General features: G+C 41.0%; 1 protein-coding gene across 1 annotated transcript in view; it reads left to right on the top strand.

Moving 5' to 3' along the window:
- STAG2 (stromal antigen 2) overlaps window positions 1-24,086 on the top strand; it is a 63,683-nt gene that overhangs the window by 27,680 nt on the left and 11,917 nt on the right. Inside the window, exons 13-25 of the mRNA XM_019540176.1 lie at window positions 2,101-2,212; window positions 3,030-3,147; window positions 7,032-7,135; window positions 8,495-8,587; window positions 8,823-8,912; window positions 10,090-10,293; window positions 13,713-13,783; window positions 14,127-14,214; window positions 14,314-14,394; window positions 15,125-15,217; window positions 17,515-17,689; window positions 20,515-20,654; window positions 22,093-22,194. Of these exons, the coding sequence (XP_019395721.1) occupies window positions 2,101-2,212; window positions 3,030-3,147; window positions 7,032-7,135; window positions 8,495-8,587; window positions 8,823-8,912; window positions 10,090-10,293; window positions 13,713-13,783; window positions 14,127-14,214; window positions 14,314-14,394; window positions 15,125-15,217; window positions 17,515-17,689; window positions 20,515-20,654; window positions 22,093-22,194 (1,471 nt within the window). The remainder of the gene's footprint in view (window positions 1-2,100; window positions 2,213-3,029; window positions 3,148-7,031; window positions 7,136-8,494; window positions 8,588-8,822; window positions 8,913-10,089; window positions 10,294-13,712; window positions 13,784-14,126; window positions 14,215-14,313; window positions 14,395-15,124; window positions 15,218-17,514; window positions 17,690-20,514; window positions 20,655-22,092; window positions 22,195-24,086) is intronic.

Here is a 24,086-nt window from a genome sequence, read left to right as displayed (position 1 = left end):
CTATGCGACGCTGGTCAGGCCACAGCTGGAGTACTGTGTCCAGTTCTGTGCGCCCCATTTCAGGAGGGATGTGGACAACATTGAAAGGATCCAGAGGAGGGCCACCTGCATGATCCGGGGACTACAGGGCAGACCCTACGTTGAAAGACTGCAGGACCTAAACCTGTTCTGCCTTCACAAGAGAAGGCTGAGGGGGACCTGGTGACTGTCTATAAACTCACTAGGGGGGACCAGAAGTGTTTAGGGGAGACGCTGTTTCCCCTAGCGCCCTCTGGCATGACGAGGAACAATGGACACAAGTTATTAGAGAGTAGATTTAAATTAGACATCCGCAAGAACGACTTCACAGTTAGGGTGGCTAGGAGCTGGAACCAACTTCCTAGGGAGGTGGTGCTGGCTCCTACCCTGGGGATCTTTAAGAAGAGGCTTGATGACTACCTGGCTGGACTCATTTGAGCCCAGTCTTTTCTCCCGCCCAGGCGGGGGGCCAGACTTGAAGATCTACAAGGTCCCTTCCGACCCTACTTCTGTGATTCTATGAAATCATGCTAATCTGTGCATTGCACCCCGATTTTTGTTTATTAAATATAAGGAAATATATATATCATGTCTGAAAGCAGAGATTTTATTTTCTGGATGTACCAGGAATCTGTTTCTTTACCTCTCATCCATCTTATTTGGATGAGAGGTAAAGTTCTTTCTGGCCCTTGCTACGTTAGTTGTATTATTCTAATTGACTGGTTCATTAGGCAATAAAGTTAGGTTAGCCACACATGCAAAGTAATTTATCAGATGATAAAAATGACAATCCAGCTATGAAAAGAGCCAACCAGCCATAAAGTTAGTGCTTGAAAATGTGTAACAACTCTATACCAGGCTTCTGTCCAACTTTTAATTTGAATGTGTAACAGGACCCTCTGTAGTCTTGGTAGATGTACATGCCACATCTTGTGCTTTATGCTGCTCATGTAGGCATCCATTTTTTCTCCTTTCTGAGTAAAACCACTTAAGGGGCTATAAAATATCTATCCATCAATTTGTAATACTGTAAAGCAAGGGGATTTGACTTTGGCCTTTAACAAGCTGAGAGGGAGGGCTGTCTTCTGGCTCCTCTATAATGTATATTATGTTGTGGCCTTTGCTGGGATGGACAAGTGTGTAGGCCAGATATAGAAGAGTAAGACGTGGACACACAATACGTACAAATAAAGATAAAATTTCACTCTGTTCTGTTAATGTACTTTTAGAACTATTGCAAGGCAGTAACTGAGCAGAGGTTACTTCTGTTATGCCCTCTTAAGTTGTCTATAAACTTGAGCCGTTTGGTTTCAGAGATCATAAAAATGGATTAACCTATTGGACATATTGTGGTCTGTCTAGAGAATCAGTGCCATAAAGACTTAGACCTAAATTTGGCAAAGACTGTGATACTTGCCCAAATTTAAAACACAATGTCAGGGATAAATCGTATGTTTAAAGCTGCAGTAGTCAAGTGCTTGAAGAGGAGCATTTGCCAAAGCCTGTGACTTGGATTCCATGCCACAAAGGAACTCAGTAGCCATTTTTAAAATTTACAGAGCTGCCAGTTGGAACTTAAGGTATGCTTTTTCAAAAGCCTCATTACTAGTTTGTATAGAGGCTAGGTGCTTGTTCCAGGAAAAATACCTTTTGCAAAACATTTTACTCAGAAGCTATGTTGGAGGCTAATCTCAGAAAAGTAAATAGCAGAACTTCAGTCTTTATGTCTTCATTGCTTCTTATTATCTTCTACAGAGGGTTCTGCAAAGGGCAGTTTTATGAGTAAGGAAGCAAGACTTCATTCCTGTTCATGAAGTGTGCAGATATATACTTATCTATCTTTTTCTCTTAAAATGTTGTGGTTGCCCTAGGATCTGTCTAAAGGACCCAGTGAAATCAAAATGAAGTAAATGTAGGACAAATCTGAAAGTAGCTGATTTGAGAAATCCTCCCCTTCTAAATATAACGTAGGTCCGCACAACAAAACATTAAACATTTCATATCCAGACACTTATGTGTCCGACAGTGATTGTGGCAATGGTTATGAAGGATTAAGTAGGTTTAAAACAATTTTTTTCTTAGGCTTTTCAGTCGCAGAGATCCTGAAGATGATGGAATGTTGAAAAGAAGGGGGAGACAAGGTCCAAATGCAAATCTTGTCAAGACATTAGTGTTTTTCTTTCTGGAAAGTGAAGTAAGTTGAATTTCATATTTTTTCTATATCACTTGAGAGATTCATTCTTTCTTGAAGCATGCCCATATTAATTTCGTTATATCATGTTTCCTTGGGAAATGACATACTCATTCTGTATAGCGTAACACATCTTTTGAATGATCTGTAGAGTACAACAAACCAGCTTGACCATGCAGACAGCAAGTCTGAAGTCTGAAACAGTATCTGAAATATTTCTCTTTCTATAAGAGCGTCAACAACAGGATGAATTAAAAGTTGCTCTTTGGGGACCATGCTAATATTGTATAAAAGATTTATTATAACAAAATAAAATCAAAAGTCACCTACAAAAAAGTTAATGTAGTACAGAAAATGCAAATTACAAAATAACCCAGCAGAGTGAATTAAGCATCTAGTCTATTCTAGAAGGTGGTTAGTGCCTCGTGTAAGTGAAAAAGAGTTAATGGTGCACTTTCAGGTACAGACTTAGGAAAATTAGGGGCATAGTCAGTGTGCGCTCACATACAGGTTTGAATACAGACTGATTTTACAGTTTGCGTTCTGCTGCTTTAAACTCTTTCCAGGCACCCCTGTTGGTGTTTTAGCAACTTTGGAGTCAAACACAAAAGAAAAATACATTTTCATACTAGCTTTGCTTTTAAAAGTACTGCATTTAATATTCTGTTCAGCAGTATCTCTGCATGCATCTGTCACCGAGTTAAAAATATGTGCGTGTTCTGTACTGGCAAGGGAGGCTTATTGTTGTATAGCTACTTTCATAGATAACTGTCCTGTTGACTGAATATAATTGTGTTGTTTTCTGGGGTGTTTTTTTCAGTTACATGAGCATGCTGCGTATCTTGTGGATAGCATGTGGGACTGTGCAACAGACCTCCTGAAGGACTGGGAATGTATGAATAGTCTTCTATTGGAGGAACCACTCAATGGGGAGGAGCGTAAGAGATTTCAATATAACTTATTGTCCCAACTAATATGTAATTTTTCAGTATTTGGTATACTTAAGTTCCTCAAACTAACTTACCTGAACTTCAGCTTAATTTAAGCAGGGTAGAAATAAATTTAGGTACTTTCTATCCAGATTACTGAGAGTGATTATTGTCACAGTATAGCCCATAATAGCTGAAATTACAGCCTCTTGGAGAAGATTTTATTCATACCAGAATTTTAATTCTTGAATTTTGGACCCACTGTTCCCTTTACTAAAGTTTTATAATACAGCAAAGAATTCTGTGCTCTTCAGCAAAAGATAAAAATATTTTAAAGGACTAGTTATCTTTGAAACAATGGATTTTCCATATTCAGTTAAAGTCAGTTACTGATGCTAGCCTGGAATAATAAATAACGTGTGCATGCCTCCTTGTTTTTAAGACAGAAAGTGTTTAAACATTGATCTCCTGTTCATATGTATGTTACTCCACACGCCCCAAAATGGGAGCCTTGCCAGCTGCAGCTACGCTGTGGCTGCTGGCTGGGCTCTGCACAGCAGGATCGCTGCTGCTCCAGCCCTGTCAGGCCCCCAGATAAGGCTGCTAGGGCCAGCCCAGTGCTGGCCCCAGCCTCCCCTACCCCACCCAGGGTAACCTGCCACATGCCAGAGGGTGCATGTCACAGGCATTCCCAGGGAAAGCTAGCAGTGGCCCAAGGTGCGCCGCTGCTACTTGCCCCCAGGGAATCGAATGTCCATGCACGTGTGGGCGTGGTTGTGAAGGCAAAATTTGGTCCCAAAATGCTCACGTGTCAGTGGACATCTAAATCTAGCTTAAATAAACCTGGTAATTAAAGTAAAATAATTAAAACTATATGTAGGAGGACTGTTGGGGCGGTGGGGGAAACAGAGGTGGCAAGGGCACGCAACCTGGGGCCTGAGCTGGAGTACTTGCCTACACTACCCCCAGCTCAATTCCAAGACAAGGGACTTTCTTTCCCTATGTTAAATGAGGGGGGGGAAGAGGGGAGACCTCATCTTGGCATTGAATAAACACAGTATTTTGCACTACTTCTTAAATATCCCAACATCATTTCTTAAGTAGTCTTGTATGATGCAGTCCTCTAACCCTCCTAAAAAACTGTTTCCATTAACATTTAGTTCCTGCCCTCTTCCTTCAGACATTTTGCCTGACTTCATAATGCTACAGATTAACTCTGTACACAGTGCAATTAAATTATAATTAGCATTAGTGATTGATTATAGTCGCAAAAAAGTTGAGAAATTAAAATTCCCAAAGATCTTTGGTTATAGAGATAATAGAAAAGTATAAATAACACAATTCAGTAATAGTTTAAAATTGCTATCCCAGTGCCTACTGTTTGTTCCATGGCGATTTTCCTAAAAAGAATGAGAAGACTTCCGCTTCTTCTGTAGCACGTCATCCTCTGTAAAAGCAGCAAGAGGAATTGTAGTTAGATCGGTTAATTAAACAAGCTTGATCCTTGGACTTAATTAAACAAGGCAGTCCTTGGACTTGCGACAAAATTGGCACCTGAAAACTGTGTCTTAAGTCGAAAAGTTGCAACCCAGGACCGATTTCCACGCCCCCCCCCGAAACAATGTTATAAATGGGGCATTGGTTCCTGAACCAAGGCCTGATAGCCAATTTTCACCAAAAATAACCCAGAATTTTGTACTCAGTCAATTATAGATGAGTAGTATAGCTATGTTATTGTATTTATAGTGTAAATAGCAATCGTATTGCTGTGGAAGGACTTTGAGATGACTTGGCTGGACTTTTTGAAGGGCTCTTGGCTGGAGTCTTCTCAGGAGTCCTGGCTGCAGGTTTTTCTGGAGTCTTGTCTGCTTTCTTAAAGAAAGTGTCCAAGGAAGATTGGACAGGTGTTCTCTAGTGAACTTGTTCGCTGGCGTGGTGTCGGGTTAAGTGTCATAAAGTTGAAACTGATGTCAGAAGGTTTAAACAGGGTGTCAGTTTATAAAGGTTGTAAGTTGAGGACTGCCTGTGAAGAAAAAGGCATGCGCTTCTACATGATAAAATTGTAAATGCTAATGATAAGGGTTTCTACACTTAGTTTTCCAGGAAGCCTAGACTCTACATACTGTGCTTGTGGGCCAATATGATAGTCCATCGGGGGCCAGTGTAACCTCTTAATAGTAGTGCTGTTGAGGACTCCCTTTTTTCTGAGTGTTTGGATAATAAGCCTGTGAAAAGGAGTATTAGTGTGCCAATTGTCTTAGTTCCTTCCAGTCACAGTGGAAAGCCAACATGAAACCTCAACCATGTCTATGGACAAGAATTTGTAGGAATAGGCTATTGCATTGTCCCAGGTGTGCTATTTGAGAATAGGAGTGCTTGTCAAACCTATGGACATTTATATAGATCTGGATGTTCAGCTGTAGCAAGGTAACAATGTAGGGCTTCCATCTTCTGCTTCATGAGATATGTTCCAGTACTGTGAACTTAACGTTAGCATAAAGTTAGTAATATTCAAAGAAACTGACTTGTAGGGTTTCTTGTAAAAAGAATTTTATTAGACTTGCTCTTTAAACGTAAGAGCTGATCTGTCAGGATCAGTGCTATCAGAGTTGTATCATCTGTCTCCCGGGGGCTGCTTATTCTTCCAAACGCACCTTGTGTCAGTATCCTTAGTGGGGGTGGATACCATCCCAAGGGTTTGTACCATCAAGTACGCTGTCTTAACAGAGGACAAAGCAGCTAGATGCTCCAAGAAAGAAGGTTTTCTTCTGCCACGATTGCAGTTGGGGACATGCTCACAGGTGATCGTGTCTGGAGAACAGGCATCTGAGAGAGCAAATATTTTGCCTCGTCACTGATAAAACATTAGAGAGAACCCCTTTATTGCTAAAGGTCAAGTACTAGGGTACCCTGGAGGCTTCTGTTGTGATGCTTTGTGCTGTGTTCTAGAGCTCTTGTATCTGCAGGTAGCTTGAAACAAAAATTATAGTTAAGGGCATTTGCATTTCCCTCAGAAACCAGAACGAGGATGTTAATTTTAGGTTTGAATAAGTCTGAGGACAATAGAAAATCATCTCCAGTTTTGTCCCACAGGGGGTGGTGGGTACAGGGGGGTAAAGCATTAACTACCACATAGCAATGCCTTTCTAAGTAGGCTAGTTTATGCATTATAGTGATCTAAGCATGTCTGATCCAAGCACGTGCTTGATTGAGACACAGCTGCTTCAATACTTCATGCATTTTCATCTTAAAATTCTGTTGAGTTGCTGTTTGGTGCTCTGTTTGTACTTGTGAAGTGTTCTTTAGATCTGGTCTCTAGATCAGCTGTGCAGTTTGCTGAAATAGTCTTTAGCATCCTTGCTATGTTTGCCATTTGCCAAACTTCCAAGAGTGGGAATAAGCAGAATCCCATTGAGGTATGAAATGTAACCAGAGTTCTTTAAGATGAACCCAGTCCGCCTTCCCCTCTTAGTCTTCTTTTAAATGTTGGACCTGAGTTTAGTGTTGGAAAGAATGGAGATGACAGCCACTCCGTAATTGGAGCTGCGGTGGAAGGAGGAACAGAGATTGTGAGAGTGCTCTAGTTAGAAGGTTCCACTGTTCCAAACTGTACCACTGATCCCAAACCGTACCACTGATCCTTGTAGGGTGAAGAGGTAATCTTGTAAACCTCTGGTTACGCTTGAGTAACTCTTGATCTCTGTAAAAATGGTTCTATAGGTCAACCTCAGAGCTACTAATGTACGTGCACAAAAATACCGGTGTTGCAGGATCAGGGCTTTGGCTTATATTTTTTGCTGATATGTAGGGTTTTTGGTGCTTTTCCTCTAATTATGAGAAGATAGTAAATAAGACAGACTGCACATCTTTTTCTTTTTTTTTTTAAATTTCAGCTTTAACGGATAGACAAGAAAGTGCACTGATTGAAATAATGCTTTGTACAATTCGACAAGCAGCTGAATGCCATCCACCTGTGGGAAGAGGAACAGGGAAAAGGGTATGTGCTGCAGAGAGACTATTTAAATTTGTAATTTTGTATTTTAAATATTTTGTTCACAATATTTTGGTGTTCACATCTTTCTACTGCACTTCTCTTAACAGTTTCAATACTTGATTAAGCTAGATGAAAATTGTTTTGTCCAGTACATGTTTAGAGCATAAGAAACTGTTCTTGCTTACAGAAACTGAAGAAATGGCTTTTCTGAATTTTATGCATAACCAACACTTTGCTGCCTCGTTTTCACATTAAACTTCGTTACACTATTTAATACATTTTCTTAAACTGAATATACTTACGCTCCTGTTTGAGAAACTACATCTCTTGTTACCACAATCCTGAAAGTCATTTCTGTTTCATAGATTTCATAGACATTAGGGCTGGAAGGGACCTCGGAAGATCGAGTCCAGGCCCCTGCCCAAAGGGCAGGAAGTCAGCTGGGGTCATAGGATCCCAGCAAGATAAGCATCCAATTTACTCTTGAAGGTGTTCAGTGTAGGTGCTTGAACCACCTCCGCTGGCAGACTGTTCCAGACCTTGGGGGCTCGGACAGTAAAGAAATTCTTCCTTATGTCCAGCCTGAAACGGTCTTGCAGGAGTTTATAACCATTCGACCTAGTCATCCCTTGGGGCGCTCTGGTGAACAAACATTCCCCCAGATACTGGTGGTCTTTGGTTTGCTCCTTTGGGTTTTTTCAAATGAATGTATCCCTAGTATCTGTTCAGGGGCTGATACTGCTTTCTATCTGAGGAGTGTCAGGAAAATGAGGGAGAAGGAAATGGTTCATGCTTTTTTTGAAGTACGTAAACCACAACTTCCTATAGTTGTCTGTGACAGTGACCATGTTGCTACGTGTCTGTGTCTCTTCCCCCCCAATCTCAAACACTAATTTCAGTGAATGGGCAATTGTTGGAAAGGTGCGTCTGCCTAGCCGGTCAAATGTGCGTTTACAAATTCATTTGGATTAGAAGACTGAATTGTGTTTATAAAACAGGAAAAATGTATAAAAACTATAATCAGACTGACAGACTTCGTGCTGAATTTTTTTGCTACTGAGTGGTAAACTATCATAGACTACTCTGAAAATTGAAATGGCAATCTTAGTGGCATTTTGTGGATCGTGCATTTTCTAGTGGAAAACTTAATTGTCCAGATTTTAGGGTGTTTGCTGTGAAGCAAACTCCCCGAAGTAAAGTGACTGACTACTTTAAAATTTGACTTAAGTGGATATCATTTTAAATGTTAGGATTAAGTCAGTCTTTGAAGACTCCAATGCTTTATCAAGTCCCTAAAAAATATGAAACGATACTATCTAAGATTTTTTTTTTTAGTTACAAAATTTTATATCAATAATTTAGGTGTTGACAGCAAAGGAAAAGAAAACGCAGTTAGATGACAGGACAAGAATTACAGAGCTCTTTGCGGTGGCACTTCCTCAGTTATTAGCAAAAGTAAGTTTAATTTTATTTGGACTTTGTGGTTGTATATTGTAAAAATGATAGCCAAATGGTGTATGTTTCCAAAAGTCTGTATGTCATTCAAACTGCTATGTGTTAGAAACCTTTTTTCGTTACAGTTTTTAATAGTACCTGGATCTTATGCAGTTAATAATATAGCGGAAGTATAAAAAAATCCCAGAAACCATTTCATTGATTAATTAATTAATTATTTTTGTTAATTTGACAGTATTCTGTGGATGCAGAAAAGGTCACCAACTTGTTACAGTTACCGCAGTATTTTGATTTGGAAATCTATACAACAGGGCGATTAGAAAAGGTAAGGTATCGTAAAAATAAAATTTAAGGATGGAGTAAAAGACCTGTAGTATCTACCAGTGTAGATGAGGCCTTATTTGGTTATTTTTCAAGACTCTTTGAAAACCTAGGTTTGACTTTCTGAGTTTTGAGGGCTGTTTACATTGTGACACAATGTAGTGCTTTGCAGAAATGTCTGAGCCAGCTTGTTCAATTTGAACTGAACTGTGAACTTCATGCTTTGGAGAAATATCTTTAGAGTAAATTGTTCTTGCAGTGCAAATACTTAATAAAACATCAGAGTGGCATATAAGAGATATGTGTATAGTTCCATAGTTGAAAGTTTTACTAGTGTGTTATTTGGAGCGATTTCTCCTCCTCCTTCACAAATATGGGTTATACCTAAGGTATATGACTCAGCCTTGTGCAGTACTGCTTCTTTTCAATAGTGGCATCCACTGGAACCATATTCGCACTTCACGTGCCTTTGCAGATACCTAGCTGGTGGTGTAAGTGACGGGGCAGTTCTGCCTTACCACCTAATTCATTTTTTATGTTGAGGCTGCAGAAAGGAAAACAAATTGACCATATTCTTAAAAAAATGAGCACTCTTACTGTGTAGGGTTATATATCAGAATGCTACTCTGCATGTTACTCACTTTACAAAAGACTCTTCAAGAATAGGGAAGCAAGACCAAACCTGTCTTGTCTGAGAAATAAATGCAGCTTTCTGCTGCTGATAGTCCACATAGATAGGGAGCAGATCAGTTCAATTCTGCTGTGGCATGGCAAGTGGTTGCTCATTGTTCTGCTCTTGAGCATAACCTCTCAATTTCCCCACCTCTTGGTAACTTAGGAGAGAAGAAGAAAAGAGCCAGGCATGGAATTCTTTCTTCATCCCAGCTAAGGGCCTCAATTTTTTCTCCAAGCTTCATTCCTCAGGAACTGTAACTCCGGCTCTAGTGCTGTGTGTTCAGCAGTGTTGAGTTTTGCATATGTTAAATTTGTAGTCTTCACCAAGTTCCAACTTAATTTGCATACTGATGCAGATTGCCCCTACTCTGAAGTTGTCTAGAACAGTGCTTTATGTTTTATATGATACAATCATAGAAGTAATAAACCGGCATAAAAATCTTGCTGCTACAATTGGAACATTATTTTAATGAGCCTTTTATAAAGTTGTGATTTTACTTTTGTAGCATCTGGATGCCTTACTGCGACAGATCCGGGATATTGTAGAGAAGCACACAGATACAGATGTTTTGGAAGCGTGTTCTAAAACATACCATGCACTCTGTAATGAAGAGTTCACTATCTTTAACAGAGTTGATATTGCAAGAAGTCAGTTAATAGATGAATTGGCAGACAAGTTTAATAGACTTCTTGAAGACTTCCTGCAAGAGGTATGTAATATATATATGACCCTTATTTTCTAGTCTTTTAACACCTTCACTTTCTTGTTGCCTTACTGGTAGGAAGTCAGGCAGAGTGACACTGTAAAGAATAACTCATTCAAAAAGGAATGGGCTTTCACGGGCAGCAGCCTACTTCCGCAGATGCTGTGTTGCTGCCATAAAAAGCTCATGCCTCTCTGAACCGGTTAGTTTCTGAGGTGTGCCACTCTGTCCTGACTTCAGATGAACAAGATTAACATTTCTGTCCTTGCTGTCTTATTGCATGAACTGTCAAGTAAAGGGAATTACATTCCCTCTAGTTGGGAAACAAAAACTTGAAAAGTAATTATGTCATCACCATATAACCTGAAAAGATGAATATTTAGTGACTACAACATGCAGCAAACCAAGCCAGTTTGTATGATATTAAGTTACAGGTATTTCTGCCTACTCTTCTACTACAGTTAAAATATTGGTGGGGTTACAAGCTGCTTAAAGGGGTTTTTTTGTTTGATTTTTTTTTTCTTTTTTTTTTCTTTATGCAAGTTATTTTATCACTTCATTTTATATAAAGTGTAATTTTTAAATGACCGAGTTCCAAAATTCACAGACTTTGCAAGCAGCTCTAGTAACTGACATCCATGCATTATATATTATGTTGTACGTGGTCTTTTCTTATTTGTTTTTAATAAATTGCTTATAATACATTAAGCCTAAAATCACTTTTTTCCGCTCATTTCTATGTTTAGATAATGATCCTATTCTACCGTTGTTCAAATAATAGTGGAAGATAAACACGGGGGGCATCAGCGTATTAGTTATGGTATTCGAAATTATGGTGGAGCACTGGAAGGATGTATAAAATACTGGAATTGTTTCCCAAGAGGAGTGGTGGGAGTTCTATTTCTTTTAGTGTTTTAAAAGAGAAAAGAACAGAATTGAGTTTTTTTTTTTCCAGAAGTGTTTCAATCACCACCACAGAAATGCAGCCGTATAACATGATGACAAAATCCCATCCTTGAAAATAAGCTAGGATCTTAAGTCAGTCTTTTTGAGTTTTTACTTCTTGCATGTGCTAACGATGAGAAGAACTTCAGTTGCCAGTGGCTCTTACTCTAGAGTCCTCACCACTGTTCTACCGTCTGGTTAGCTCACGAAGCTATGCTGTAGGATCCTTCCTGCACCCACGTTTACCCTCTTAGAACGTATTCCCATGGGCGGGAACATGCATTTCCCTGGGGACAGACCACAGCACAACGTGTGGCGCTGCTGCTTGCCCCAGGGAACATCTGTGCCACGTGTGCTCAGCAACTGTGCTGGCCACAGCAGTCTTACCTGAGTTCCTGGAGCTGCGGCTGTGGTGATCCTACAGCAGGGAGCCTGGCTGGCAGCTCCAGTTCTGGGTGGCACGTGCTGCTGCCACATGCCCCACCCTGTTTTCTTTAGGTGTCTTTTTTTTTTTTTTTTTTAATCTGGGATATCTGTGTCAGGAACATCCCCTCCTCCCCCCTTGCAAATTGGCAGTGCAAGGAACGCCTGCACATACAGCGTATGCAGTATTGCAGACAACTCTGCGGCACTGCATGTCACACATTCACCCACATCTGGACGCGACCTTAGAGTCCCAAACGTTTGTGCCTATCTCATGGAAGCAGGCAGGAAACATGCATACAACTCCAATTAACTTGCTTTCTAAGGAAAGCTAGAGGGCAAAGTACTGGTAAGTTGCAAAAGTGGCCACTCCAGGAGAAATACAACCCTGGAATAACCAAGGTTAAGTCATTCCAAGGAGTATTTCTCCTGGAAGGCTGAGTGTCTACACTTTCTCCCAGGTTCGCTCCCCTTGGGGGTTAGGGGAAAAAGGCTCTTGTGCCCCCAGTCTTGAGATGGCATCGGAACCAGCTGCTTCTGCCTCTCTTGTAGACTTGTGAGGAGAGGAACAGCTACCAGCTCTCCCCTGGCTTCTCACGCTGAAGTTCCTGGTTGGAAAAACTTTGCCACACCGTTTCTTCCGCTTGGCTGCTGGGCACTGGGAAGTGAGTGGCAGAGAGCCTGCTTCTCAAGCCAGAGTACTCAGTGTGAGGAGGCTGCAGGGGCTTTGCCAGTTGCTGAGTGCAAGAAGCATCTCTTTCCCTTTCTGACTTTGTTCCCCACTCCCTGCTGCTCAGTCTGGGTGGGGAAAGCTTCCCTAAGCATGGCTAGCTTTTAAATCTCTGCCTCCACCACACAGCTCTGTGGCAGGAGAGGGAAGGGGAAGCCAACAGACAGGGAAGTGGGCTCAGGGAGGCTCTTCCTGGGGTAGTGAGTCACAGCCCCTGCCCATCCTCATACTGGAGTCCCAGATATGTGGAGTGGGCAGGGGGTTTGCCCCATTGCTCCGACTACTCAGCTCCCCATACTGGGAGCTGAGCAGAAGGAGCTGTGCTGCAAGACCCCTGCCTGCTTCTCTCACTTGAGTCTCAGGAGTAAGAGACAGGCGAGAGTTTGCACCACTGGTTCCTGAGACTGGGAGTACAGTGGAGAACAGCCTTTGCACCACTGCTTCTCTTTGCTTCCCTGGTCTGGGTGGTGAGGAAAGCAGCACGGCACAGCCCCCTGTCTTGGGGAAAGGGCTGTGGGCTATGCCTCATTTCCCTTCCTTTCAGTCCAGTTGGGAAAGGAGAGCAGCCACCTGTGTTCTCTGCCTCTTTCTTAAGCCAGACACTGCTCTGCTTGGGGGAGGGACTGGGAACTTTCCCCTAGTACTCTGCTCCTGAAGACTGCTTCTCCCCACCCTGTTGGGATGGCACGAAGAGCATGAGAGAGCGGGTGGCTGCATACTACATATCTGTTCTGCTCTCTCTTCCTAGAAGGATTTTTATCGGGGAAATTTTACCCAGTAGAAACAAGTGTCTGTACCCTGCCTGTTTTGGTAACTGAAGCTAGTGTACTGACCGTTTGTAATTAACCATTTGTGTGAATTGCCATGTGAGGGATATACAGGTTTTAGGTTGGCCCATGGAACTTTTCAGGGGTGAATCAGGGTGTGTTGCTAAAAGGTTCAATCGACAAGTTTTGTGTGCATTTTTTGCCTAGGTTGAAATACTTGCTGTATCAATATTGACCAATGAGCCATCTGCTCCAGTATCTATTATCTGACAGTGGCCTCTGCTGGACTCTGCAGAGAAAATTGAAACTCCTCTCGAGCATACTTCTGTCCAGTTAGGCTAACACTTCATGTGGCAAACTTAAATAACTTTATCTGGTTACTAGTTTCCCTGAAATGAGAAAATTGATAGCTGTTATACCATATCCTAGGTGTTCTGTATCATGTAACTGAACTTCTAGCGTATGTATGTATGTATGTCTTTGAAATCATTCAAAAATGTTGGTTTCTTCATATTGACGTTGCTAACTTTGCTGACAACTTCCTTGTATATAAATTACAGGGGGAAGAACCTGATGAAGATGATGCTTATCAGGTCCTATCAACATTAAAAAGAATCACTGCTTTTCACAAGTAAGTGAAATGTATGCTGAAAATCTTGCTTTTTGCATTCGTATGCTGGTGTACTAAATTGATCACGTTATAATTTTGTGTGGAACTTCTGTTCTGTGTAGATAACATGCAGATATGTGTGATGATGGCAGACCTCAAATAGAAGATGAATCGATTGTATTTACAGCCTATATTTTTACAAAAGTGTACTTATTTCTTACTGGCAAGTTAAACTGATTTTTTTTCTGTGTTTTTCATGCGGACACTTGAAAGCAATGTGTTTAATAAACATCAGATTCCAGAATTAGTGTAAAAATAGCTATTCATTTTGTTACATTTTGTGTGTTTTTTCTCCTGTTGCCAGTGCTCATGACTTGTCAAGATGGGACTTGTTTGGTTGCAACTACAAGTTATTGAAAACTGGGATTGAAAATGGAGACATGCCCGAACAGGTTTGTAATTAAAATGTGAATTTAAGTTCATCAGTGACTATGGCTTGTCACTGTCCTTACTGGTGTATTTGTCTAACTCTCTTCTATCTTTAATTACAGATTGTTATTCATGCACTGCAGTGTACTCACTATGTAATCCTTTGGCAGCTAGCAAAAATTAGTGAAAGCAGCTCCACAAAGGTATGTCTTGCTATCATTGGGTTAGCAATTTAGATATTTGCACTTAACCACAGGGCCATTCCTCAGATACCTGATAAAAAAAATTAGTTTTCATGAAATTCTGCAAGATTAATTTCCTGTTGGAAACTACAGCATGTCTAGGAATTTTTTAAAACCCCCTGGTTGCTGCATGAAGAGGAAAAGTGCTGGGTATGCTGCCCCAAATCATGACTGAGAGTGCTGACCCTTCTTTAAAGCCTTCTGGAATTCTTGCACAGGGCAGCAGTTGTGGTGGTGGGGGGTGGGTGGGTATAAACTTTGGGTTGGTTAGTGTTGTCATGTTGGAATTGCATTGTATTGGGTTTTCTTTTATTGTGTTGCCACAAATACATTAAACCTTTATCCAGAAATTTATGCTCTGTTGAATTAATGGAGAGGAACCAAAAGAATTCTTTTAAAGTTAACAGCAGTTGAATAACCCTCTAACTCCTTGCTGAAAGTTGTCAAATGAGATATTATATTGTCTGTTTCCTTTTTCTAATGATACTTCAGACTATCAGATATATTAGACAAAATTTTGAAAAACTTCCTTGGCAAAATAGAATGCACAATTTCTATTTCATTTTTTTTGTATTTATTTTTATTGAGCATTTTAGGTAAATATAGATTTCTGAGAGAGCATATGATATTCTTCATTAAAAATGTAAAACTTCATCTGTTTAATCACTCTATAAAATGCTTTATTTTAAAGGAGGACCTTTTACGTTTAAAGAAGCAGATGAGGGTGTTCTGCCAAATCTGTCAGCACTATTTGACCAATGTAAACAGTGCTGTCAAAGAGCAGGTTAGTGACTGTCCTTAGCTGTACTTTTTCATAATACTTTCAAAGCTGTTTAAAAAAAAAAAAGTGATTCTGGTGTTGCCAGCATAGGTATATGATGCACACAGAATGAATGCTTGATCTTGGTGGCTCTGCTGCTTGGAAAGTCATGGGTTTGGCGAATTGCTCTATCTGCAAATTCTTCACCTTCCAAACCCGTGAAGATAGGGATGTGTTTGCCTCTTCGGCAAATTGTTGTAATCGGCCTCACGGCCAGGACATCTTGCACGCACCTCGAGAAAACCCAGAAGCACTAATAACAAATTTGGATCTTTTATCTTGGGTGAAAAATATATCCCATGTTCAGACCTGAGATCCTTCTACTTCATGGAGTGTGGATCATCTCAGTGCCTTGGTCAAGAGGATGGGGCGTGGGGTGCAGAGGGGCTGGGACTGTTTTTTACAGAGATTTTTCCAAGTGAATTTCTGTTGATGAAGACAAGAAGTGACATGTTCAAATATTCATCCTAAGACCATTAAACATACGCTGTTAAAACCCAAGCAGACTTGCATGATTTTGTCCCATGCAAGTAGAATGCCAGCATACATCTCGTATTCAGGGCACAAAGTGTTTGTCTGGGTCCTGAGTGAATGAAACTGAGAATTATTTAAAGGTTGAATGAACTGTTGGTTTATGTGGAACTCTCTGACCACCTTGGCTAAAAGGATACCTTGCAGTGGTTAGGATGGATACCTTGTTCTGTGTTCTCTGTAAAACAATCCCCTCGATCCTTAGTTACACATTCACAAACCATTGTATACATAATCCAGTCCACAAACTTCAGAAACTATGGACAAAGGCATGTCACTCTCCTAAGACTGAGGTTTCACTTCAAGAGACTGTTATTTTGGATTCACCATGGTGGAGTAGCACATGGGCAATCACGTGAACGTTACTTAACTTTAGAATAACTAGTTCTGTCAGATGTACTGTGCATATGCACGTTCTGCATCCCTCTCTTCCATCCTGTCTTTCTCAGATCTCTGCACTCTTACGTTCATAGTTGAGAAAATGCTCTTGTGTAATAAGCCTGCTTCACCCTTAAATGTCCTTGGTGGCTGGTATATGCATGCACTGCAGTAAAAACCAAAACAAAACAGCTCAAGTGTATGAAGTATGTGCACACCCAGAAGGGAAGCACCTTGGTTACTTCAGCATTAACTTTTTTTATTTAATAGGTCAAATACAGTGAAAAGTAATTAGATTTTTGGGTTGTGAATGTTTTGGATCTGGTCTGAGGAGTATGTGTGCTTAAAACAACTCTCCAGAAGATGAATTTGGCCGTTTAAATTGATGCTTTGGTTGGTTGATTGGATTGATCGTGGCTTTAAGTCACTTCAGAGCAGATTATTTGCTTTTAAAGCAATTGCTTTTAAATTTATGTCAAATCCTAGTGGTATGTTCACAAAGTAATTTTTTAAGGTTTTCTCCACTAATAATTCATGATTTTTATCCTCCTTGGAAGAATCCAAGAAAGGAGATTCCATTGATACTCTTGTCCTAGAAGATCTGCATCTCCCCCCATCTTTGAGGCAACCCTGCAGTCTTCCTACTTTGGGTGTTGGTGCCTAGTGCCTCAGTCATCCCTTGCAGCTGATATAGACAAGACACAGGTGGTGGGGTGAGCGGAGGCATCCTGGGACTGGCTGAGTGGGGAGACGGGGATTAGAAAGGCCATGACCTGGAAGGGTGCTGTTTTCTTCTGCATTTGTACAGAAGTGTAACAAATGAACCACATGCACAAGAACAGGTTCTGGTTTTCCCCCAGCTGCTGTGTAAAAGGTCCAGGCAAATGGAGAAATTAATAAGGGTACACAGTAAGTATTCAGGGACTTGCTTCCTCTAAAGAAAGTTGCATATATTTTCCGATAGCAATGAGGACCTTTTTTTACATTTTCCTACACTTTTGTTTCCTTTACAAGATGTTAATCATATCTTTCAGCTAGAACTTCTACTAAGTTAAATTCTAAACTTTCACACAAAATCTTACAAGTATATTTTGACAGATGTCTCTGGCAGTGTCCTTATCTGAGCCCTATCCGAATGCAGCAAGCGTATATGAAGAAACCTTTTTGTTTACATAATTAGTACCATTGAATGTCAGTTAACCTGTTCCATGGTTTGCAGGGTTAAGCTTTGAACTTCAAATAATTTCTGCTATGGAAACTTTAGCATCTGCTTGTCTTTTAAATGCATTGGAAAATTGAATTTAGTTTGTGAAGAAATTTAGAATGTCTCTCTCTTTTTTTTTTTTTAACAGGCTTTCACAATTCTATGTGATGTGTTGATGATTTTCAGCCATCAGATTATGACAGGAGGAAGAGATATGCTAGAGCCACTTGTTTACACTCCTGATTCTTCGTTGCAGTCTGAACTGCTAAGCTTTATTTTAGATCATGTCTTCATTGACCAGGATGATGACAACAATAGTGCAGGTGTGTGCATCTGTATGGTCTCACTTTGTGTTCATATCCATGTTGTTCTGGCTTGTGTGCTCATGTACATTTACTGCCCTCTGTCCTGACGAGTTGCATTTCTGTGGTAGTTCTACACTGCCTCTGACTCTGGGGAATGATGCTGTAAAAACAACCTCACCCGCTTATTCCAACACTGCATGAGTCAAATGCCAAAAAAACAAATGTAGTCACCATTAGAGCATGTGCCAGGTGCATGCCACTGGCTGTACCTGAACTTGAGTGTCAGTGGTACATACCAAACATACCTATTGCATTTTTTCCAGACTTTGGCAAGCTTAGAGGAAAGGCAAGGGGACAGGGCACATTTTCTCTTTGGGGCCTCCTAACACAGAGTTGGAGGCAATGTAGAAATTCAGATTGGTGGGTACAGGGCCGGTGAGGGGATGAAAGGAGCATACTTACATTTGTCACGCGGATGTTAGCGTCACGCTTGTGTTGTGTCCATGTTTCTAATTGCCTTTATGCATGTCTTTAAATGAAAGAACTGTTCTATTAGCCTATTAGCTCATCAGTATTCAAATACGAAAACCCATAGATGGAAGAAGTTATTCAGTGTGACATAAGAGTTTTGGTCTTTAATGTGAGAAGAGAAAAATTATGCATAATATCGAGGAAAACATTTCTGTCAGACTTGTTAGACTGTGAAAGAAAAGAAGCATATATTTCATCCTTTCAGATGCTCAAAATTAGACTAGGGGAAGGAGTAGAAAATCAATGTGAAGAGCAGCATGCGCATGTGCATGTCGCCTGCCCCGCAGACTGAAATCTTTAAGTCACTCTAAGTGTAATTTCCATTCCAGGAATGAGTCTATATATAAACCTTGTAAAATTGTTTTTCTTAAGAAGCTGCGAAACGTGTTTGACAATTCTTTTCTTTTGGTCTCTGAAGGATTTACTGGTTATCCTAGAACCTAAGGGTACGTGTAGATGAACCGGGGCTGCTAAATTGAAGCAGTAGGTTTTTAAAAATACCACTTCAGTTTAGGCCCTTTAAGCCCCCATGTTGTGCACACACCTGAACTTACCTGCCTCTCTGGTGGTTGGGATAGGCAGGCGAGCTGTTGGTGGACAGTGGTCCCTGGGCTGGGCTGGAGTGGTGCTTCTCTGTCTGTGGCACCCCTGCCTGCAGGCACCCAGCTCGGGCGGTCCTGGGGAGGACTGCAGCTGCGGAGGGAAGCACCAGGCCCCTGAGCAGCTCAGGCAGGCTCTGGGGGAAAAACATACCTTGGGTGGAGCCTGTCTTCCTGTGCTGCTGCCAGGCTGCCTGCAGGGCTTCCGAGCTGCACAGAGCCCAGTGTTTTGCTCCATGGCTGTAGGGCTGCGTCCCAAGTCATTTAAGGCATGTTATGCTGCTGAATTTGCTGCAGCGGCGCAATATGCCGCAGATGCATGCAAACACCAACACCATTAAAGCAGTTAACCTGCTTTAAAATGTCTTACACACATGCCCCTCATTTCGTCTACACATGGCCTAAGACTAAAGCTCAGTGCTCTTTCTCTGGCAGTGGCAAGTAGATGTTTTCGAGGGCTTGTCTAGATGATTTATTCCTCCTCATACCTTCTGTGGCACCAACTATTGTTGGTTTAGGTTAAGGCAGGTGCTGCATTTAGCCCAAGTCTGGGATCAGGTGCCACGTGAGTCAGCTCGGACCCAGGTGCTGCTCTGGGTGATGGAGCTCCACGGCCTGGATCTGGCCCATGGGCTGGATCTTTAACGACGCTTATATAATTCCTTTTTAAACGGGGTGTATACTTTCTGCTTCCACATCCTCCTGTGGTAACGATTATTACAAGTTAACTACACTACGTAAAATTTAGGACAACTTAATGGGTTAGTTAATCAGCCTTGACCAAATTAATATGTGCACTTCAGTTATCCTGTGTCTTAAAGCACATTGAAACTTTTACAATTACCTTTTGTAGTTTGCTCATTACCTGCTGTCTTTGGTTCTCTTGGATACACTCGTAGTAATGCTAATAAATATTTTACAGAGAAAATGATTAGTTTAATAAGGGTTCAGAATGGAGACTAGATAGCCAGAGGTGGGTATGATAATGCCTTTTCTGTTTGGTCTCAAGTAACCGCAATTACAGGAGTTTTCACAGAATTCCACGAAGCGTAAAGAAGGCTACTCAGAGGGCTCTAAAGCATTGTTTTTTAAGTGCAACATAATCTAATTTTCTTTTCTATTCTTGAAAAGAAAGAAAAGAAGAAAAAGAAAAGTGCTAAATAACTGGGAAATAACAATACAGTTGGAGTTCTAGCGGAAATATATCTAGGTCACCACAATTTAACACTTGCTCAAAGAGGTTTCAGCCATTTTACAGTTTGGTAATGAAAGAGCAGTTCTTTAAGATGCTTACGTTAAACAGTTAAATTCTGCCACGAGAGAAGTCTGAATTAGTTATTTTAATTCTAGCCATGCTCTAATCTTATGTCTTCACAAAGTCTTAACCACAATGGCAAACGTAGCAGAAGTTTATGCAGTTGCTACTTCAGCCCAAACAAACTCTATACCCTGCTTTATCCTGCTAACAGATCTGAGAATAGAACTCTTCAATCCTGACTCCTTTTACTTGTCCTGACTACTAGAACACACTGTGCTCCTTCATGTTAATATTAACTTAAAGAGGGTAGAGGCTAGGAACTGTTAAACCACTGAGTTAATATTCCTGAGTTCAAAACACAAGCAACAACAGAAAAACAAAACACACACAGACAAACAACTCCCTTCTCCCCCCAGATAATAACCTGGTATTTCAATGTTTTCAATTCTTTCCAGATGGACAGCAAGATGATGAAGCTAGCAAGATTGAAGCATTGCACAAAAGAAGAAACTTACTCGCAGCTTTTTGTAAACTTATTGTATATACTGTGGTGGAAATGAATACTGCTGCAGATATTTTTAAGCAATATATGAAGGTAAGTCTGAAGACTGCACTTCATAAAATGGTGAACATTTATAAAAAAACAAAACAAAACTTAAGTCTAAGAAATTTTAGTTGTGATGAGACCTTTCCAGATACTGGCTTCTTTATACAAAAGTGATTTTAAAACCAAAATAATTACTACTTGCCAGAATATATTTCATGTGGGGAAAAATTCATTTTGACAGATTATGCTTTCCTTTCAGCATATAAAAAATTCAGTAAAATTGAGTTTTAACCATATTTAGTATATTTGTTTTCCCTTCCTGATGTATAATATATTTCTCTCCTTATTTCAGTATGGAAAGTTAGCTGGCTTTTTCAGCTTGTTTAGGTGTATAGAAACTAATTAAATTATGACTCAAATTCAAACACTGAGAAATACAATGTTTTTTTCACATGAATTCCATTCTAGTATGCTTTTTTTCCCTTGATGTTTTATATAAGGGGAAACTCATTGGATTGGGGGGGCAGAGAGAGAGAGAGAGAGACTTTTCCTCTCAGATAGAAATATTTCTGATTAGACTTATCACTGCCTTAATTCAGCAGGAAATACCTTGTAGGTATCCAGCCACACATTAATCTAGAATTTTATTGTTGGGGCATAATGAAATCTTTGCTCCAGGCTTGTAAACAGATATTAGATATTCCATGCTGCTCTATTTGAGCATCATGCTGCTTGCAGATGTTAAAAGAAAAAAACAAATGGCACTTCACCTGAAACTTGTTGCGTTCCCATGCTGAGCCCAGTGCATGCCCAGAAGAGGCAGTGTGTTAGGTGGATCCAGCTCACCTGATGTGTATAGATCAGGCGCTTAAGTGGGGCCTTTTGGGAGCTTTTATCTAATAGCTGATTGAATCAGTTTTAGATAAGCGCCAGAAAGCCCCATTGAAGCGCCCAATTTGTACAGATGCTGTGGAGGTGGGTCAAACTAACACGCTGCTACGTCTGTTAAAGCATGTGAGGTTTTTTTGTTTTTATTTTGTTTTATGTCTGCAAGTAGCCCATAATGCAGTCAAGTTAAAAGGATAAGGCTGTGGAGGCTAGGTTGCTCTTGTGTGGAGGTGCAGGATGGATACCCCTTTTGTCTTAACAGCTAATGGGATCTCCTCCCAAAAGTCAATACAGCTATTAATTGTGTATTTTACAGATGTGATTCAAGGTCAGCCTTGAAACTAAGTAGGCCATTCTGCCTCGATATAAAAATGACTGACATTAACCAAAGTATGAAGGAAGTGGAAAGCTTCTGAATTTTTTTCAGTACTTTTGGGGAAGGTTTTAGTTTATAATTTTGATAACAAATGATGAAAAAATGCTTAACACTTAGAAAGTACGTGAGAGTACTTAATTCATTGTTCTCTTCTAAAGTGCTGTGCAGTTAAATACGTTTTACTGTTGTCTAAAGTTCAACTTTTTCATGGCTTTCTTCTAGTATTACAACGACTATGGAGATATTATCAAAGAAACAATGAGTAAAACAAGGCAGATAGACAAAATCCAGTGCGCAAAGACACTTATTCTTAGTTTGCAGCAGGTAAGTTGTGTACTGTGATTATTTTATATAAAACAGCTCTACTATGCATTTTGTACACAGGCAGTGTTAAGAAGAAATGAAATAGTGTGTAGAGGGTTATGTCAAAGGGAGATATTAAGCTTAGAAGTAGCACTACAATAATTTTCTTTGGTGACGAAAAGTGTTGATGTATGCGTGTTCTTATTTTGATAATTTTTATTACTGTAAGCTACTCTGAACCATACTGGATTGCTTGGGATGTAAATCTAAATAACAATAATTATGTTTTCAATATGTTAACAGTAATGTTAGCAATAATGCATACGTTAAAGCAAGGTGAGGAAAAGAATAAAACTAATAGATTTTATAGACATTAGGGCTGGAAGGGACCTCAGAAGATCGTTGAATCCAGCCCCGCACCTGAAGGGCAGGAAGTCGGTAAGCATCTTGAAGGTGTTCAGTGTAGGTGCTTGAACCACCTCTGATGACGGGCTGTTCCAGACCTTGGGGGCTTGCTTGGACAGTAAAGAAATTCTTCCTTATGTCCAGCCTCAAATGGTCTTGCAGTAGTTTATGACCGTTCGACCTCGTCATCCCTTGGGGCGCTCTGGTGAACAAACGTTCCCCCAGATCCTGGTGGTCACCCCTGATAAACTTATGGCTCTCAGCCTGTCGTCATAAGGTCTGTTTTCCTGACCTCTGTTCATGCGCGTGACTCTTCTCTGGACTCTCTCAAGCTTCTCCACATCCTTTTTGAATTGTGGAACCCAAAACTAGACGCAGTACTCCAGATGCGGCCTCACCAAGGCCGAGTACAAGGGGAGAATGACGTCTCAGGACTTGCTTGAGAAGCATCTATGGATGCCAGCCAGCGTTTTGGTCGCTTTACTAGCTGCAATATTGCATTGCAGGCTCATGATCATCTTGTGGTCAATGATGACCCCCAAGTCTGTTTCTTCTGTAGTGCTAGCCAGTGTAGCACTGCTCAGCCAATAAGGATGCTGCAGGTTTTTCCTCCCAAAGTAGAGGACCTTGCATTTTTTGGTGTTAAACATCATCAGGTTCTTGTCTGCTCATTTGCTGAGCCTGTCCAGGTCAGCCTGGATCACCCTCCTGTCTTTTGGTGTGGATGCGTTGCCCCAAAGTTTGGCGTCATTGGCGAACTTGGCCATTTCACTTCTGACTCCAGTGTCCACATCATTAATGAAGATGTTGAACAATATGGGTCCAAGGACGGAGCCTTGGGGGCTGGTCACAGGGCACCATGACGATTGACTTCCATCAGTGACTACCCTCTGGGTCCAACGGCAGAGCCAGTTTCCCAGCCAGCGGATTGTGGTGGACCCAAGGCCACAATTGGCCAGTTTTGCTAAGAGATGATCTTGGGATACCAGATTGAAGGCTTTTTTTGAAGTCAAGGTATATGACATCAATCTCTTGTCCCTTGTCCAGGTGATAGGTCACCCCCACCTGGTCGTAGAATGAAACAAGATTGGTCAAGCAAGACCTACCCGCAGGAAACTAACTCATGCTGGCTGTCCCTCGGGATGTTGGCGTTGGCCAGTCCGTTAAGGATGGCTTCTTTAATAAACTGTTTTAAGATCTTCTTCGGGATAGAAGTTAGGCTGATGGACCTATAGTTTGCTGGATCCGCTTTCCTCCCCTTCTTGAAGACAGGCACCACATTGGCCTTTTTCCAGTCTTGGGGCACTACACCAGAGCGTCAGGAGTTTTCAGAGATCTGTGCCAGGGGCTGGGCTATGATGCTCGCCAGCTCCTTGAGTACCCTGGGGTGTAGATTGCCAGGGCCGGCTGACTTGAAGGTATCCAGCCTCTCAAGGTGTTCCTTCACGAGGTCAGCGTTGATGGAGGGCAGGGGATCTCCCTTACCCAGCCCACCCTGTCCTGTAGTG

Source organism: Crocodylus porosus, unplaced genomic scaffold, assembly GCF_001723895.1.
Source record: "Crocodylus porosus isolate Cpor-Errol unplaced genomic scaffold, CroPor_comp1, whole genome shotgun sequence".
NCBI classification, from domain to species: Eukaryota; Metazoa; Chordata; order Crocodylia; family Crocodylidae; genus Crocodylus; species Crocodylus porosus.
Note: the sequence above shows the minus strand (reverse complement) of the source record. Positions and strands in the feature narration are given on the sequence as shown.